This window comes from Coregonus lavaretus (assembly GCF_964263955.1).
Source record: "Coregonus lavaretus genome assembly, chromosome: 8".
In the NCBI taxonomy this organism is placed as follows: Eukaryota; Metazoa; Chordata; class Actinopteri; order Salmoniformes; family Salmonidae; genus Coregonus; species Coregonus lavaretus.
This window is the reverse complement of record NC_139995.1, coordinates 15981688-16001173: the sequence shown is the minus strand read 5'-3', so window position 1 is coordinate 16001173 and position 19486 is coordinate 15981688. Positions and strand designations below refer to the sequence as shown.

At 42.3% G+C, this 19486-nt stretch overlaps 1 protein-coding gene across 11 annotated transcripts in view; it reads right to left on the bottom strand.

The window, feature by feature from the left end:
* foxp1b (forkhead box P1b) overlaps positions 1–19486 on the bottom strand; it is a 197041-nt gene that overhangs the window by 32850 nt on the left and 144705 nt on the right. For 5 of the 11 annotated variants that reach the window (XM_084167269.1, XM_084167276.1, XM_084167273.1 and 2 more), the window contains 3 exons: positions 6973–7110; positions 6621–6710; positions 2985–3135 (listed from right to left, as the gene is read on the bottom strand). In XM_084167269.1, the coding sequence (XP_084023395.1) occupies positions 2985–3135; positions 6621–6710; positions 6973–7110 (379 nt within the window). The remainder of the gene's footprint in view (positions 1–2984; positions 3136–6620; positions 6711–6972; positions 7111–19486) is intronic. The other 6 variants (XM_084167279.1, XM_084167277.1, XM_084167270.1 and 3 more) reach the window with 3 other exon arrangements.

Sequence of the window (19486 nt, the reverse complement as noted above, 5' to 3'; positions counted from 1 at the left end):
ACTGAGGGTTGTTCATGATAACACCATAAATTACAATAAAATGTAAAGCTATGAAAATCTCAAACAGTATTGTATTCTATGTTTGGACAAACGGTGTTCTATTTTTCCTGAAAAGGCAGCATCTGATTTCTATGGTAGACATAGAACACTGATCTCTAAATCCTTTTTTGTCTCCCCAGTCTGTCCATTTTTTAAATGCAGGATTGGTTTATCCTCCCTTTTCATTTTTCAACAACGCTATTCCACTCATTATAGGTTGGAAATACAGACAAGCATTTTAAAAAATGTATGTTGTTGGGACACTTGATTGATCACCGGACTGGCAACTCAATTTTACCTCTGCAGGTAGCTCTGGCACCCAGACAGGCAGAGCTCTTCAACCTTTTCCTGTCCTTGTACCTCCGTACCCAGGTGACTATGTTCAAGCAAGCAGAAAGTTGATTTAAGGTTCATAATGACATCAGTTTCAGGCCATCATCCACAGAATAAAAAATAGCCCCTATCCTCTGGGTTCTTTCAACTCTGCTGTTTCTTTCCACACAGAGCCAATACCATGGGGGGACGGTGACACCACTATTAGTTTATTGCTCCATCAGGCAGAGACCTCTGGTGCACCCCTGTTTATATTCCTGTAATCACTGGCCTAGTGATATGCACCCCTTAGGCCTAAAATATGTTACCTCCTAATGCTGTAGGAACTATTACCAGTGTCGCGCTGCTGGCCAAATCAATCACTGACTGGGGGAGCATATTACCTACCGCTGTCCCTGATGTGCCGCTGCTGCACTGAGAACAGCTTCATGCTTCGCCACATTCTTTGCTTTCATATTACCGACAAATTTGTCCTGTCACTGTCCCATTGCCCTCTCTTGGACAACTTAACTGATGTTCTCCAGCGATGAGAGGTCAGTCTGTTACATGGCCGCCTGGGAGGCCACAGGGCCACAAAAGACACTTTAGCCAATCAGGGCAGGCGCAGAGAGGGGCAAGCAGCGACACACACACGCACGCACGAGCACACATGCACGCACACACACACACACCTGGCAGCTGCACCTGAGAGAACAGAGTGGAGCGAACATTGCCGTCTCTCTCATGCTCCACAGGTCAAGAGGAGAGGCTTTTGGGGGAAGGAGGGGAGGGGGGCGCTGGATCAAATTTATATTTATGGGAGTTATATCCTCCCCAAACACATTATTGTAATTTATAACAGATACTGTCTGACCGCTTCCAAGACTTTGAACATTAATGTCAAAAGAATTTACCGCGAGAGAAACAAATTAAGGTTCAGATAAAGAGAACAACTGGTTGTCATCCAAATAGCACTCTTCAAGCTTCTACTCAATTACTTCCTTCACATTTTGGTTTTAAATGATAACTCAATGTAATTCTTCATGTCAATTTGTAATGAAAATGTTTTATACTGTCTCTATCAACAATTCCAGTAAGCATGAGACAAAACAACACAAAATAAAATAAACCATGTTATACATGTACAATATTTTCAAAGTATAAATGACATGCCTCCTTCTAAAACATTCAGAGCTGTTAAAATCATTTTTGTGAAATCTATTATCTCAGAACACCATGAATGCATGGGAGAGTACAATACAATTATAATGTCATGAGAGATTGAATTTTTCAAATCATTTGATTTTGATTCTGAATTTGGAATAAAGGGGAATAAGGCTGATCTGTCTGATCATCGCCTCTGTGTATAAAAGTCATCCTAATTCATCGCCTCAGCCCAAACGAATAACTTCAAACAGTCAAGCAGAACATATGTAGAATAGGAAGGGAAACTCAGCCTGATGGTAAGTGTTTTAACAGCTGTCTTACATAGAGTTAACCACCAATGGTTTCCAAGGGCAGCCTAACCAAGTACCACTCAGTAAAATACTGAAACCAACCAACATACTGTGCGGTAAGATTCAATTCCTCATTTCAGTTTGTATAAATAATAACAAAGAGAAACGATACCTTATTTGTATCTTAAACTGTCATCTGAAAAAACATGGCTGAACAAACAAAGAGTGTATGGTTACTGTATCCTGTTTGAGATGGCCTTAGAGGTATTTGATGACACTAAGCATAAGCAAAGAGTCAACAGGATGTCCAGTAACTGTTGTGCACTTCCATAAAGAACAGCAAGCTGCCATATCGCTAGGGCAATGCTTTACTCACAGGGCGTATGTTTGCCAGATATCCGACACAAGGTAATTCATAAACGTACATTAACAGCACATTGGTGGTCCCCGCCTGTGCCTATGGCAATCATCTGCCAGTGGATGAGTGATCCCATACAGTCCAAACAATAACATGACTGAACAAACCCTGTTTTGGTTTGCTTATTACCTAAGTTCCCCCACCCTTCCCATTTTATCGCCTTATCTTGTTATTTCAAAACTGTTTGTCTTAGTGTGGAATGAATAGTCTATGTCATGTTCCAAAACGCTATGAATGAGTCTTTGTCATTGGGCTGCTCCTTAAGAAAATATTAATAAACAAATTAAGAAATAAACTTCCTGGCTTAACAACAAGTATTGACTCACACCACCATACCCTTATGGGAGATTTCACAATAAGAGGTTCAGTGGCAGTTTAGTAACAATGGTTCCAGTCTTCCTCTGGGCTTAGGAGGGATTGCCACTAGGCCAACACCCAGTATGATGCCATTCTAAGAGAAAGGTATGAATGGAGAGTCCAGAGACAGAGGCTGAAGGAAAGGGGGAATCTATACACCATGATAGTAACAGGGGAGGAACACACTACATGCAGTATAAATGAAACAAGGGGGTAGGTGGGAAACACTTCTAAACTGAGTTGTATACTGTAGTCAAGGCAGATGCAGTACGATATTTCATTGGGGTAAAGCGAGTCTAGGGTATTTTAGCGTTTGTGTGTGTATGTTTGTGGGGGGACTGCTGGGGGAAGGTGTAATCCCCTGTGTGGAGGTGTGTTGTACAGTACAGTAGAGCACTGACCCTGAGTGAGCGAGTGCAGGGGCAAGGTGGTCTGTCCAGGCTGGATGGTGAGCAGGCCTTGTCTCTGGAGGTTGAGCAGGTGCTGCTGCTGGAGCTGTTGGACCTGCATGAGCTGCTGCTGGAAGGCCAACTGCTGAGCCTGCTGCTGCTGCTGAGGACGACACACACACACACACACACACACACAAACAGAAAGAGACACACCATGAGCAAACACACAAACAGGACATGGGTAACCCAGAGCAAACAAAAAGTACATTATTTTCATACTGTTTTGGATTGTACATATTGATTGAACACAGAAACATGCAAATTCTAGTGTAGTGAACCAGTGGACAAACACATGCGGATCATATAGTGCATCCTGTATGTCTGAATATTTGTGTGCTTTTGCACATGTTATGTTCTCTCAAACAGGATACAGTATGTTTGCTCACACGAAAATACACACCTTCTCTCATACACGCACGCACACACACACACACACACACACACACACACACAATCCCAATCGAACCACACCACACACAAACACACACAAACACACACTCACACATTCAACACACCATGTGGGTTTGTCTGTGCACACTTAAGACAGGTACAGTATATATCCCCCTCTCTCTTAATTAACGAGGAGTCAGGAGGCAAATGACAAACAATGAAACAACATAGTTAATCATTCATAATAAGAGCCACAGTATTTTAATTACACCCATTCATAATTCAGCAAACAACGTGTGACGAAATCAAAGTGTTTAATAGCCACACCAGCTAGTCTCACAACTCTCTCAGGCGCGGCACTGAGCTTGGGGAGGTGTTTATTTCCCCCCCAGTGCAGCAAGTTGATTTGAATCATAGAGTGACTGAAGAACAGACGTCTTGTTCATCTTACAGTACTATGACTATACCACTCTGGGAAAGCTAGAGACTCATTTCCTCGGTCTAGAAAGTGAAAGGTGTAAAGTGAGGCAGTAAAGAGAGTGAGAGAGAGAAAGAGAGATGTGTGGTGTAGTGTGGTGTAAACCAATAAATAGAAGGAAAGTATGTAATATCCCTAACCTTCTTCGAATCAAAACAAATGGGGAGATGTTTAGATAACAGAGGAGTGGAGAGACTGACCATTTAACCCTACCATTAACCCCAGTCTCAGCGTCACCATCAAAATATGGATTATTATTCCTTAAACAACAAGTGGAGATAACGATCAATCAAGACAAAGCTCACCTTGTTATGTTTTCTCTGACAGATAAGGACAGCCAAACAAAATAAGCCTGGGAGAGGGCAGGATATTAGGCTATATATATGAGTATACAAGGCCAATTGTCAAGGGGGGGGTGGGGGGCATTCAAATCAACCCGGGCTGCCAAGCTGTGCACCGCACCCTGTTACCAAACACAGGATACACCACTTTGTTTACGTCTCACAATTGAGCGCATACAAAAAAGGTCTCGGTGCAACGCTGCTGTCAGGTCACTGGCCGGCGGCTCAGAAACCGCTGAAATAGCCAGATAAAATGTTCCCCTCCTCCGCCCGTCCTGGTCTGCCTGTCAAAGGTCTGCCGGGCTTCCTTTCCCCTCCCCTTATCTCCCCACGCCCAGCCTCTGCTCCACAGCTCAGTAAAAATAAAGCCCTGAACACACACAGTACTGTACACTACACCGGTCTGATATGGAGAGACCTTCTCATAATGTTAGTCTGATCAGGATGATGTTGTGTCATATTGATGGACTAGCATTTAAGCATGGGCTAGGTGAGAGGGTGTATTCATGAACACCTATTTCTATGGTTTATGTTCTAAACTATATGGAGCATATTTGATGAAGAGCTCACTGACGTTTCAGTGTAATTAATTAGTGATTCAGTTGGCATGTGATTCTTCCAATCTAACAGCCTTTAAAAAATAAAAATAAATTATGGTGTTTCTTTTTCACAAAAGTGTCTTCAATAGGACTCTTCTCTGTACTGTAGCTCCCGTCTGTCTGACAGCATAAGACAAAGATGCTAATGGTACTACGGGGGCGGGAGTTCACAGGGAACAATGTCTTTCATCAGTGCCCTAAATAAATATAGGGTGGCTTTTAAAAACTGAGAAATTAAATGAATTTAACTCTCTCCCCATCAGATTTCTTTCTTGTGGTCTCATCAGCTGACAGCAGCTCCCGTGCTCTCCCAGCGTGCAGACACATTAAAACCCCCAGCTCAATAGACCAAATAAGAGGTTAACAAGAAGTGGCACGAGGGAGAGAAAAATACAGTCCCTGACAATTGATACAGAGTGGCAGTGGCAGCCCTTTATTGTCAAGCTTCAAATATAAAGTTAAAGATCTTTGAAAAACTAAATTTTGATGTCTTTAAAATAAAAGAGGCACAAAGCAACAACAGGGGGTTATTGTCTGCCAGCCACGGGGGAGTCGCGGCACAATTCTTATTCTGTCTTTTGATGGCTGCAGCAGCTAGAAATGCAATTGAGGGGGGGGGGGGGGGGGGGGGGGGGCAACACATAGGAGAGCAGGAGAGCCTCTCGAGGCTGCATCCATTTCCTGTGATCATACATAATACGCTTCAAAAGTTGTTTTTTTAACACTCTGTTCAGCTGATCAATTGCACCTCCTTCTGACTAGCACAACCCCCCCAGTTCGAGTCGTGTTTACATCAGATGCGACTTGGTGACAGGCCCTATCTGAGGCCAAGGAGCTCTGCTGTCACGTTGATTTATGGGAGCATCACACCACAACTTGTCCAAATTGAAGCCTGCAGTTCATTAATTAGAGAGCTGGGACTTTGAAGTCGGTAGCTCCGACAGTGTGTGTGTGAGCATGTGTGTTTGTTCGTTCACGTTTGTGCGCGAGCGTGTGTGAGTGTGTTTTTAACATTTGGCTTAATTTATATCCTTTTTTTCTCACCCTCCCCAAACGTGGCTCTCAGAGGGGAAAAGAGAGAAAATTCCCTGATTGTCTTTGAATTTCGTTTGACCGCACAATAATCATTCCTTTGTCCAGAGTGATGCCTGTATCTGCGAGTCATTAACACGCATTGAGCCGCCGCTGATGAGCCAGGGGAAGAAGGAGAGCGTGGGCAACAAGGCTGGGAGCACTCCCTGCACTGATATCTCACAATTACATGCATTCTCTCCAATTGCCGTTTCCATGCTAATTACCAAGGAAGCTTCTCAGATTTATATGCTCGACGTTTCAGCCTTTCTTTTCCCCTTCCTTTGATTATTGGCTACAAGGGCGCTCATACGAAGGGCACACTTTGTTGTAGGACCCTTGTTTACTGGAGCGAAAAGAAGAAAAAAACTGCACAAACATCGCCTGAGCAGCAGTACCAGCCCCAGTCCCTGGAAGAAGAGGAATCATCAGTATTCTTAGTTTATAAAGTTATTACTGGTATTTACCCAGAGAGCCTGACATGCTAATCAGAAGCATGAGTGCACTTGATTCTTTCACTCTCTTTTTTTTTCTTCTTCTTAAAAACCACAGCCTCTGAACAGATGGCGAGAGGGAGAGAACAAATGCCTTCCATGCTCTGCTCTGAGCTTGGCTGAGGCTCTTACTGCCGGGGCAACACGTGAGTTGAGTAAGGCAGCGGCGTGCAGCGGTGCTGATGGTGATGATGTCAGCGTAGTGAGCCTACCTCTTTACTCTGCTTGCCCGCATGCTGCTGCTGGAGGAGCTGGAGGTGGAGCTGTTCCTGCTGTTTCTTGTAGAACTCTTGGAGTTGCTGCTGCAAAAGACATCGGAGCTACGTCTGAGTGAGAGCTCACCAACCAATCAATGTATCAGGGCCAAGCTAAACTCAGCAGTGGGCCGTGGGATACTTTCAACACTCTGGCTGTTCTATATTTGATACAGTTTCGTGTTCAGAAGGAATGCTAGTGCACTGTAGATCATTCCCTTTAAAACACTGTTCATATGGTAGTTGGTGTGGGGATGTTGATGTGTTCTATGTACTGCATGTGTGTCGTATGTGTGTCCCATGCATTTACCTGTTGTAACATGAGGGCCTGCTGCTGTTGCAGGAGCACCTGGAGCTGCTGAGGGCTCAGGACCTGCTGCTGGAGGATCTGCTGCATCTGCTGGGGAGTTATTACCTGGGGTGTCATCATAGCCACTGAGACTGGAACCTATACGAGATACACAGAGGAGACATTAAGGACAGATCAGTCACTAACCTGGTCTATGAGAGAGACAGTAGTACAGCAAAAGACTGACATAGCCAGGACACATGATTTATAGGATTAGATGACCACAGCAAAGAAAGAGAACTGGAGGACAACAAGCTTGTCACTAGTTAACACAGCCACAAAGTCATATTGCTATTGCTACAATTTCTATTCTTAAACACTGCTAACCTTATGCCTAAGCATAATTGTAAATTAAGACCAAAAAGCTCATTTTTGTTTTCATGAATTTTGTAACTAGGGACAATCGGACAACAAGCAGAGACGGTAAAGACTACAGCAGGTCAACCAGACTAATTGTCAGGGGCTACACACACCGACACAGCTACTCAAAAGAGACAGCTAAGGATAGCCCAGCCCCTCAACCCCTCTGGTCTGTACTGGAGAAATCACCTGGAGTGTCATCACAGCGAGAGATGCTACACCCCCTGAGCTGTAATGACACGAGACAGCCAGGCTTGCAGTAAGCCTGTGGAGAATCTACTACAGGCTCCGACCTTCAGCACAACAGCCCTCTCCAGACACACACACACCTAGCACAAGGCTGTCCAAGGTCTGATTGCTTCTGTTTTGATGCTTTCTTAAGCTGATCATTTGAGGTGATCTGCAAATAGCAGAAAATGCAAAGATAGGCCACACACTGTAGGTACAATAGCTCTCTTTGTACATAAGCCATGTCATATGAGAGCATTTCATTAGAATATTGTCAACAGCAATTTATTTAACGTAGAAATAAAACGCTGGCGCCATGCCTTGAGGAGGGCACACACTGACACAGGCCCTTAACTAACTCCTAACAAAAAGGTGTGAGTGGATGACTCTTCAAAACAAGTGATTTGTTATGACACTGAGAGAGCCCCACAGTTGTCAGGCTGCCTTAATTGCTCCGGCGGCATTGTGGCTTCCCAGAGTGTCTGGATGCTGCCACTCACAGCTGTGATGTGCCATACCATTAAAAGCCCCTTTCGCTGACATTTTAGTGACAAACAGCTACTGAGATATACTTGATAGCGTCTCACATTTGCAGCTGTTAACATGTCGTGGTGTGTGTGGTAGAACTGTGCTCTGCGTCTCTGAGGCTAATGTCGCCCGGCTGATAGAGCGGACATTAGGGGTGACAGTCTGTCTTCGCCAAGGTTACCCAAATTGTATCACGTCCTCATAGCTAATGACGGTCCTTTGAATTTTTCATGCATCTCTGAATGTGATGTAGCTGTTTGGAATCTATCTAGCTGGTGGGGTGTTCTCTGACACCTGCAGCATGCATATCACCTTATTCATTTTCCACATTGGAACATAAAACAAACCTAAAACGGGTCATAATGAGCAGCTTGTACTCTCACAGCGCTGGAAAGGGCAGTAGTGTTAAACAGGACGCTGTGGCGCTGACGCTGATTCTCTCTGTAAACTTCATTGAGAGGTGCTCCGAACTGCGTTACGCGATTAGAGTCGTTTTGTCCTCCTGTAGGGGAAACTCAAGAGGTTTTGCTCCACCCAAGACCCAACGCACTTAACATTTCTCATTTTCAGTACGAGGTGGCGAGAGGATGAAAATGCAATATTAATTCCTTCCGTATTACGTCTTAATATGCAGTCCATCTTGACTTTTTCATTTGGCTTGTCATTTGCATAGCCAAGGCTCCCGTTCCTAATTTCACAGTCATTATACACTGATGTCCTTTTTTCTCAGCATCACTAATTTTGATGAACTATTTTGAAGGTCAACCAGGCAGCGTGTCTTGCTACAGTATAAGCCCTCTACGTGATGCGATAGATATAGACCTGCCGTTAAAAACCGCCTCAGCACCACTGACAATTACCTCACACACACCAAGGACAAATAATAATGACTCTTCTTTGATGTTTTATATTAAATTACATGAGGGAAACGATCTACTTCAGATTTGACATGCTCTACTTTTACGGGCAGTAAACGTAGCCAGGGTTATTTTCACATGTATTTAACCGGTTTTTATTATGCATATTCAATAGTACATGTTTTATAGAGTCTAACATAGAGATCCAGTGTAGAGAAATAGAATTAACACAATATTTTAATCACTTTCACACTTCTCAATAACTGACAATTTCATTACAAATTGCATTGGAATTTCATTCAATTAATTTCCTTCTTCTTTTTTTTTACACCTTGAGCAACACATCCTCTGGTTCAGGAAGCTTCACACCTCTCCCTGTCATGATTGCGGGGTCTGGTCCACTGTAACTACTGTTAGACACCCAGAGACGGCAGGCAAAGCCATGGCAAGAGGCTATTACAGCCAACATTTTATTACCCATTACTACTGAGGTCATTAGCAGTGAGAGGGATTGTACGGTTCTTAACCTATTGATCATTGTAACTTCTACCATTTAATCCTGTGTTGAATGAGTGAAAATCTGCCTAAGACAGGGGGCTATTGAGGGGAAGGGTGGGAGGGAGCACTTTAAGTGAAAAATATGGCCCTGGCTGGTGTATCATGCCTATTTAAAGCAAACACGGGCCGCCAGTCTCCATTTAGAATGCTCTCCATATGGCACACTCCCTTATCTCTGGTTAACATCATGACTCCAGATGATTCAAAGAAATATATGTACATATAAAGGGAGTCTGAGGGAGAATTCTCTGTCTGTCTGGTTAATTAAAAGAGAATAGGAGAGTTTATAGGATTTATGGATTTCAGTAAGGCGTGGCGCTCTCCAGGTGCCTCACGTACATAAACATTCAAGCCTGGAACATTCTCACACAGCTGCAGTGTGACTGTAGGCAATATACCAGTGCAGGCCTGCTGGCCAACACTCACTCACACACACACACACACACACACACACATAAGCATTAAAAAACTTGCACACACAGGCACTTAAAGTCCATACAGCATGTGTACTCACACGTATAGTTAAACATGCAGTCCGGAAACTATAGCACAACAAATTCGTAACATATTGTACGAATTGGATTCATAACATATCATTTGAATTGCAACCCCCAAAAAACACATTATTTTTTGGCAGGACGTAACATATCATACGAAATGGATGACATAGTACACAATTGAAAGGGGTAGTACACGGGGACACATCATGAGCACCACCTTTAAATTGAATGGCTGAAATTATACAAAAGTTCTGGAGCATCACTTTTTACAATATGTAACTACAACGATATTAATAACAAATACTAAGACTATTTTTTATCCGGTAAAAAAACGAATTGTGTTATTTATTCCTGCTTTCAAAGATGCAAACTGTGACAGTTTAAATTGCCACTGTCCAATGCAAATACAGCAGTAATACCGCTCCCTTATGTATCTGTCATTATTATCATGACAGTAACATACAACAGGTTAGCCACATTTCTAAAATATAATCTATTTACAAAAATAGTTCTGAAACTATGCATTTTTAGTTGCTCCTAAGAGAGGAGGTTAGCGTAGCAGGCACCGTCTGATGCCGTGCTGCTTGGAGAACAGAGCAGGAGCATGTTCAGAGTGAAAGGAAGGCACAGCACAGAGTGATGGGTTAGGACTGCACTCTGCTCTGGTTAGGACTGCTGCCTTCAAAGGACACTAAGCCAACTTCTCTTTGTGCGCCACCACCGAGAACATCCACGGAAATTATTTTCTAATGAGGAAATATTGCCCACAGATCTGACGATGTTGGAAATGCACTGATTCACACTTAATGAAAACGCTCTCCGACCAGCGTTCCCCCAGAAGGCAGAGGTCAAAGTGTGGTGAGAGAGAGAGAGAGAGAGAGAGAGAGAGAGAGAGAGAGAGAGAGAGAGAGAGAGAGAGAGAGAGAGAGAGAGAGAGAGAGAGTTGTTGTTGTAGTTGCTGTTAATGGTAATCCCATTTCCACTACTATTATTATTATTATTGCTGTTGGTCCCACCATTTTTGTTATATCTATACTTTGACAATGTAAGTAATTTTACTTGCCATGTCAATAAAGTCTATTGAATTGAATTGAATTGAGAGAGAGAGAGAGAAAGAGAGAAAGAGAGAGAGAGAGAGAGAGAGAGAGAGAGAGAGAGAGAGAGAGAGAGAGAGAGAGAGAGAGAGAGAGAGAGAGAGAGAGAGAGAGAGAGAGAGAGAGAGAGAGAGAGAGAGAGGAAGCAGATCCAGGCGTAAGGCTAGCCTCCCTCCCCCCTCCTGGTGATACAGGGGCAATTAAGGAGAATAGAAAGAGGAAAAAGAGGCCAACTTCAATGAGACCATGGCTGATATTAAACTGGCCATGAAGGAACAGGTTAGATGAAAAGGAAAAAAAATCTAACTTTTATATCTTGCTCCCTGGTGTCATCTTGTTTTGTAAGGACATCAAATGGAATGTAGAAGTAGAAAATAACAAGCCCTTGAGAAATCATAGAAACCAGCCTGTTTGATGCTGTTGGTTTACCTTGGCCTGAGACATTGGAATAGTAATGGCGCTCTGTCTTGAATAGCATATAATCTCGAGCATGAAAATGTCTCCGAAATGAGGATTTCATGGGAGGCATTGCATTGAAGTGATGCATGAACATAATTAGTCCTCGACAAGATCGGAATGACTCATTTTTTCATGTCTCGTTTAGGTTTATTGAAATATTGAAGGTGGATAACGCTTTGGAGAATATGTCAAGCACATTTTCTCTGCTGGGAAAAAAGGGTCAACAAAATAATATCTGTTTCTTACATTTTATTTTGGTGTATTTTTGTTTGTGTGTATTACTATTATCTATATCTATCTATCTATCTATCTATCTATATATATATATATATATATATATATATATATATATATATATATATATATATATATACACACATATATAGATATATAGATAGATAGATATAGATAGATGGATATATTATTATTATTATTAAACAATAACCAATGTATGAAGTCCCAGGCTACAACATGCATGACAATGAACACACAGCGACAAAGCTACCCATCCTGATTCAGTTAACCCTCACTAATTCCTCTCTGTCATCCAAATTCAAACTGCTTTAAAAAACGTTTACAGTTCAGATAAACAGGATAATCACAGTCACATATTCTCCCCATTTGCTATTTATATTCTGCAAGGGGATCGTAACGATACGCAGCAACTGTAAAAACAAAACTTAAGATTGCATTTTAATTAACTTTTAAACCACAAACAAACAAGTTTTCAGCAAAGCTGGGCCAGCGTTCCGTAAAACCAACAAACTATACGGAGAAGTGAGCGAGCCTCTCACCCTAACTATAACAGCTGAGCTGCGTGGTGTCGGCTCTTTCCCACACTCAGGGAGTCCGCCACTGCAGGTGCCCACTGCTGAGCACAGAGCAGAGGGCATGGTCCCCACCCTGACACACACACTAAACACTGTCTCAGGAATTGAGAGGAACAGAGAGTATGTGTAACACCTCTGCTATTCAAACAGATAGTCATCACACAGCTAAATATGATCACTGGGGGCCATCTCCTGTAGTTGCCTGTAGTGAGAGTATATTACTTCATTAGAGGATGATTTCTTTCAGTGTATTTATGTTCCACTGTATTCACTGATAGAGATACGTCTGTATTGCAATAAAATTATTTGCACTAAAATGATGTGATATAATAAAAATTATGACACTTCACCTGTGTACAATTATGTGAGATATGTTTTGAACTGAGTGACAAAAAATTCAAAACGCTGAAATCCAGCAAAGTTTATAACACTAATTACTCATTTTTTAAATGAGGGTTCAAGTTTCCATTTTCACTGATAACATCTCACACGTTCTGACATTTCAAGCCACTCCCTCATATGTAGAGTTGCAGGCACTTACCAGGCAAGTTTGAGACAAGTTTTACAAAAATAAAATATGCAATATGCAACTCTACTGCCAACAATAGCACCATTCACCAGACCATTCACCTTGTCGTAGACCTGGCGCGTGCATCACCACACAACACCAGAACCCCCTCTTCTGTTCTCTTCCTTCGTCCCTCTGTGTGCGTGATTTATGGTTTACCAGCTCAGCACCGTTACGCAACACTGCGTGCCTTCAGATGCATTATTTGAGTCAGTTGAGATTTAATTAAGATCACAGCCTTTAAAATCCCCTTCAAATGAAAATTTACCCAAAGACAATGCCTGACACATACTCATGCAGATTGTTTCCATTCTCTGCACACCAGCAACGCAAACCTAATCCTTGTTTCCATGACGGCAGACAAGGGGCCACAAATTGTGTTGCTTTTTTACGCCGGCTTGTGTTGTTGTCTTTTGTGAGTTAGAAATCCATGTGGCCAATTAATAATAATTAAAAGGGAGAAGTCAGCAGCTGGCTTACAGTATGTGTGAATGCCTTCCACAGATAAATCTAGATCCAACACATATGCCTGTGCTTATATCTGGGTACAGCCTACTGAATTATTCCACAACTACTTTGACAAACACATTTTTTCTTTTTTTCTTTGAGGAGCCCAGCAGCAATCAACACAGTATCACATAATGCGTTCTAGCAGAGCAGGACAGTGGCAAATATAGGCTAGTTATTATTTTGTTACGCCTACCACTGTCTATACACCATGTAATCATACTGTTAACTTACTATCTCTACCCGTTGAAATACATAACATCTTTGGTGTTGACTTAATTTGCCTATCTGAAATGGAGGCACGCTTTGAACAAGCGCACTGAGCAGTAATGCACCTTGAAACTGAACAAAAGCTATTTTCAAGTCAAAACGTTCCTCAATCCAGCGAGGAGTCAGCGGCAACAGCAGAGAGCAGCTGGTGGTTTTCTATATCATCGCTAAACTATTCCCCCTCACTCACTCCACACTGCAAAGCAGTGGCCAGTCCAGTAAAGGATATCCCAGAGCACTGTGGGCTCTCGCTGGCCCCGCGCCCCCCTCTCTGGGTACAGGGTAATATCTGGTTGCCTATGTCATGGTTTAGAAATGACAGGTGCTGGCAGCCTCTCCCCTTGACAGGCCACTGCACAAATAACGGCCCTGCCTAAAAGGGCTAATGCACTACTAATGAACAATAAATCAACTTTGATTACAAACTGTCAACCCAATCAGCTCGCACTCCAGCTCTCCCAAAATGCAACTCCAGCCCGGCCGGTGCAGCTGCACAGCATTACGGTGCACACTGGCTGTTTAGACTTCACATCTAATGTGTACCTCCACCGGCCCCTCTCTGCCAGACACTCTACCACCACGACACACGCTGCTGCTGAAAACTCCCCCCCAATGCCAGGGCTCCTCAGACACAGTCTGGTGCTCAGTACAAACATGGCAGAGGGGGTAGAGGGTGAAAACACTAGCCCTAAAAGTGAGGAAAATGTGGGTCTTTTTAAAGCATGCATTAATATATTAATTGAAAATGTCATTTTGGAAGACTCTGGAGGCTCTCACATCATTAAAAGTTAAACCAGCACCACAAAGTCAATAACTGTCTTCAGTCTAATACCTAAGGGGTGTTTCGTGTGGTTCAAATGTACCACCAGGGAAATAGGGGGAAGTTGGTGTAGAGAGGTTCAACTTCACCACTCATTTCCATTCCCCACCCCCTTTACAACACACGCGTGGGCACACGCACACAAAACAACTTTTCTGGAAAAATGTCAGTGCTGACATTTAGAATGATTGAGTCTGGCTAAAATGGTTATGTAGTGACGACGTCAAATGTAGAGTTGTGCCTCCCTCTCCCCTAATTTCAAGTGACAGAGTGAGGAGAGGAACAACCCCCCATCACCTCACTGCCTCCCTCACTTGACAGGAACACTGTCGATAGCCTGGAGTGGGAACCAAGTCTGAGCGGCACACACACACACAGCTCACACACACACAGCTCACACACACACACAAACTGTGAATATCTCATGTAACACTTTTCCACTAAACAACAACAGCATGCGCTACTGAAGCTGAGGGCTACATGTGCTTGTTACTACTACACACTGGGATGTATAATATACAAAATACTAATATGTGATAAACAACTTTAATGCTCAAATAGAAACATGCCCCACTGCTTTTCCTAGAACTTTCCATATTTCAACAACAAATACTTTAGTACCAGATCCTGATTATCAGGTTAGTACAGCGTCAGTACTGTAAACAAAACCAACACAACTCGAATAGTTACTACAGTATATCTAAACTGGCATTGGAGCAACTTCATGTAAAGTGAAAGTTCATGTAAAGTGTAACTAAATACACAAACAAATAAACAAAACACTTTAACGTTTCATTTGTTGAAGCACATTTCAGCAAAGGAAAACTCTATCTCTGAATGGCATCAGCAACTAACAGCAAGTAAACACATACCCACAGCATTTCCACACAAATCACACATGCTTGTAGTGTAACAGCCTTTAGGGCAAGCCTGTACTCTGTCACTATCTCCAGAACACACTAAAACCTGGATCTATTCTCCCCTTAAACAAACTGCATGATAAAATGTACCAGTTACAATGATAGAACATCAACAACAGATAGACAAAAGCCCTCTTTTCTTTTCCCTGGACAAATTAAATTGTCAAGTTTTACACAAGAAAGCTGGCAAAATTGCAGAATCAATCATATTGACAAACCTGACAAACTCCATTTAGCTGGCAGGGTAAACAGAGAGCTGGGCCGTGCAGTGTGGAGTGGAGCGGAGAGGAGCACGAGAGAGAGCGAATGAGAGGCAGAAAGGCAGGCAGAGAGGCAAGCGGACACTGCTGTGCTGTGGCGTCTCCAGCCTTCCTCGGGATACAGACAGATTGCACGCACAAGGTTGCTCCCTGGCTGACAAGATAAAAAACTATCCAATCAACCACGCCCTTCTCCACCAATCACAACCAGCCCCCTAAACATAATCAATTCAAATGGCCTACACAATAGGGAGCCTCAGGCCGAGCTGCAGGTGGAACCATGCCTTTGTGTGGGGCCCCTTTTTTTTAAAGTCACAGTTGACGGCTGTTAACCCTTTGACCCATGCTGAAACTCCGGCCGGGCTATTGAAACAATGGGCACCTAAAGAAAAGAGGCCCTTTAATTAAACAACAGATAAGTAAACACAGCTATCCAGCTGAAAGAAAGAAACTAGCCTGCATTCAGACACTTTATTGTTCTGGTAAATGGAATTGTTTACAGCGCCAGGACAAAGAGCCAAAACTCATTTTATATTCTGATGACAACAAACAGCCAACAAACAATTGAGATGCTTTTTTTGTTGTTGTTGCCAATACCATAAAAAAGCACTTCAGTCTAAAATAAATGCTTTTTATTATACATGTGTCGTTTGTTGTTTTTTTTGTTTAGTTTTTTAAGTTTGTGTGTACTTAGTAAGAAACTGCTTTACCATGAACTATATCACCACTTTCTTTGTCCAGGGTATCTTTAACAGTTGCCCTTTGTGCTTAAATTGTAAACATAAGCAATAAACTCTACGTACTCTTCGATGACACTACATCTAACAAAATACATGATTTTGCCTCTAACTACTAAAACCACTTGTCCTAATACTTCACTACACAACAGATAGTACTACCTTTGGTGATATCACTACTCACGATAAGAGGAATTAGCTGTCATAATATCATCACATGGTTAAACACCCATGTGCACCTAGTATATAAAAGAGAAAAAAATTGAAAACAGGACTCTGCCCCCTACTGGATATGTATGAACTGCACAGGCGAGAGATAATAGAATGTTAAAACATGTCTACATGTGTTTTTCCTGGTTTTGAAATAAAAAATATTTAAACCGTGATAAATATGACTGTATTGTCTGATAATACACTAACCAAGTCAAGCCTGTTTCAGATAAGCCATAACTATGTAATACTTTCAGACATGAAAATAAACCTTTAAATCAGGATTAACACCTCACTCAGCTAATTACCATGTCAATAAACACAAAAAAGAAAAACATGGCCATTAACAAACTGCTCATATCAATGTCTATTAAAGTTTGGCTAAGGATGAATGCTCATGGAATACATTCCAGTCCACAAATACACTGGTAAACTAAACACAGCCCATACTTAACAAGCCATTTTCCCCTAATCTGCTAATAACTAAAAACAAGCTTTGCAAAGATGGGTGACCTATATAAATTATTGACTGGGAGACCTCAAGTGTACATATCTTAGTGAATAATTAAGTAGAAGAAAAAAAAGCTATTTATTTTCTTTCTTTCTGACACACACACACAAACACACACACACACACACACACACACACACAGGTGCTGACAGTGGTGTCGGCTCTGGCCACACTCTTCTCCCCAGTATCTCCCTGGAGTGGCATGTCGGCATATTCTCAATAAAACACCTTCTTAGCAGTAATAGGTCACTGTTCTCATTTCAATGCTCCCAAAGGCCTCATGATAAATTTAGCAGATATACAGTTCAAGCCTTCCCTCTCTCCCCCTCGCACTCTACACTTCTCATCCTCTGCCTGAGCCTACACTGTATACAGTAATTACACATATGTATCGATGTGATACATATAGACTATTACCAACACATTTTATCAACACAGAATCATCAATATCCTTGAGCTTTCAGTTTTATGCTTATGACACAGTGAGGAGATGACATAATAAAATACTCAATTTCCTGCCTGAATTACAGTAAAAGTATGAGTTAACGTCTGGTCATCTGACTAGGGATTTGTTCTGGGGTTAAAGACGATGTCACAGTTCACGTTACACAGCTCCTATTAATAAACAAAGTGGGAGAATACATTCCTTCTAAGCCATATCAACATTGATATAATACATACAGTATCTAAATACAGTGGGGGAAAAAAGTATTTAGTCAGCCACCAATTGTGGAAGTTCTCCCACTTAAAAAGATGAGAGAGGCCTGTAATTTTCATCATAGGTACACGTCAACTATGACAGACAAAATGAGAAAAAATAATCACATTGTAGGATTTTTAATGAATTTATTTGCAAATTATGGTGGAAAATAAGTATTTGGTCAATATCAAAAGTTTCTCAATACTTTGTTATATACCCTTTGTTGGCAATGACACAGGTCAAACGTTTTCTGTAAGTCTTTACAAGGTTTTCACACACTGTTGCTGGTATTTTGGCCCATTCCTCCATGCAGATCTCCTCTAGAGCAGTGATGTTTTGGGGCTGTCGCTGGGCAACACGGACTTTCAACTCCCTCCAAAGATTTTCTATGGGGTTGAGATCTGGAGACTGGCTAGGCCACTCCAGGACCTTGAAATGCTTCTTACGAAGCCACTCCTTCGTTGCCCGGGCGGTGTGTTTGGGATCATTGTCATGCTGAAAGACCCAGCCACGTTTCATCTTCAATGCCCTTGCTGATGGAAGGAGGTTTTCACTCAAAATCTCACGATACATGGCCCCATTCATTCTTTCCTTTACACGGATCAGTCGTCCTGGTCCCTTTGCAGAAAAACAGCCCCAAAGCATGATGTTTCCACCCCCATGCTTCACAGTAGGTATGGTGTTCTTTGGATGCAACTCAGCATTATTTGTCCTCCAAACACGACGAGTTGAGTTTTTACCAAAGAGTTCTATTCTATTTTGGTTTCATCTGACCATATGACATTCTCCCAATCCTCTTCTGGATCATCCAAATGCACTCTAGCAAACTTCAGACGGGCCTGGACATGTACTGGCTTAAGCAGGGGGATACGTCTGGCACTGCAGGATTTGAGTCCCTGGCAGCGTAGTGTGTTACTGATGGTAGGCTTTGTTACTTTGGTCCCAGCTCTCTGCAGGTCATTCACTAGGTCCCCCCGTGTGGTTCTGGGATTTTTGCTCACCGTTCTTGTGATCATTTTGACCCCACCGGGTGAGATCTTGCGTGGAGCCCCAGATCGAGGGAGATTATCAGTGGTCTTGTATGTCTTCCATTTCCTAATAATTGCTCCCACAGTTGATTTCTTCAAACCAAGCTGCTTACCTATTGCAGATTCAATCTTCCCAGCCTGGTGCAGGTCTACAATTTTGTTTCTGGTGTCCTTTGACAGCTCTTTGGCCTTGGCCATAGTGGAGTTTGGAGTGTGACTGTTTGAGGTTGTGGACAGGTGTCTTTTATACTGATAACAAGTTCAAACAGGTGCCATTAATACAGGTAACGAGTGGAGGACAGAGGAGCCTCTTAAAGAAGAAGTTACAGGTCTGTGAGAGCCAGAAATCTTGCTTTTTTGTAGGTGACCAAATACTTATTTTCCACCATAATTTGCAAATAAATTCATAAAAAATCCTACAATGTGATTTTCTGGAGAAAAAAATTCTCAATTTGTCTGTCATAGTTGACGTGTACCTATGATGAAAATTACAGGCCTCTCTCATCTTTTCAAGTGGGAGAACTTGCACA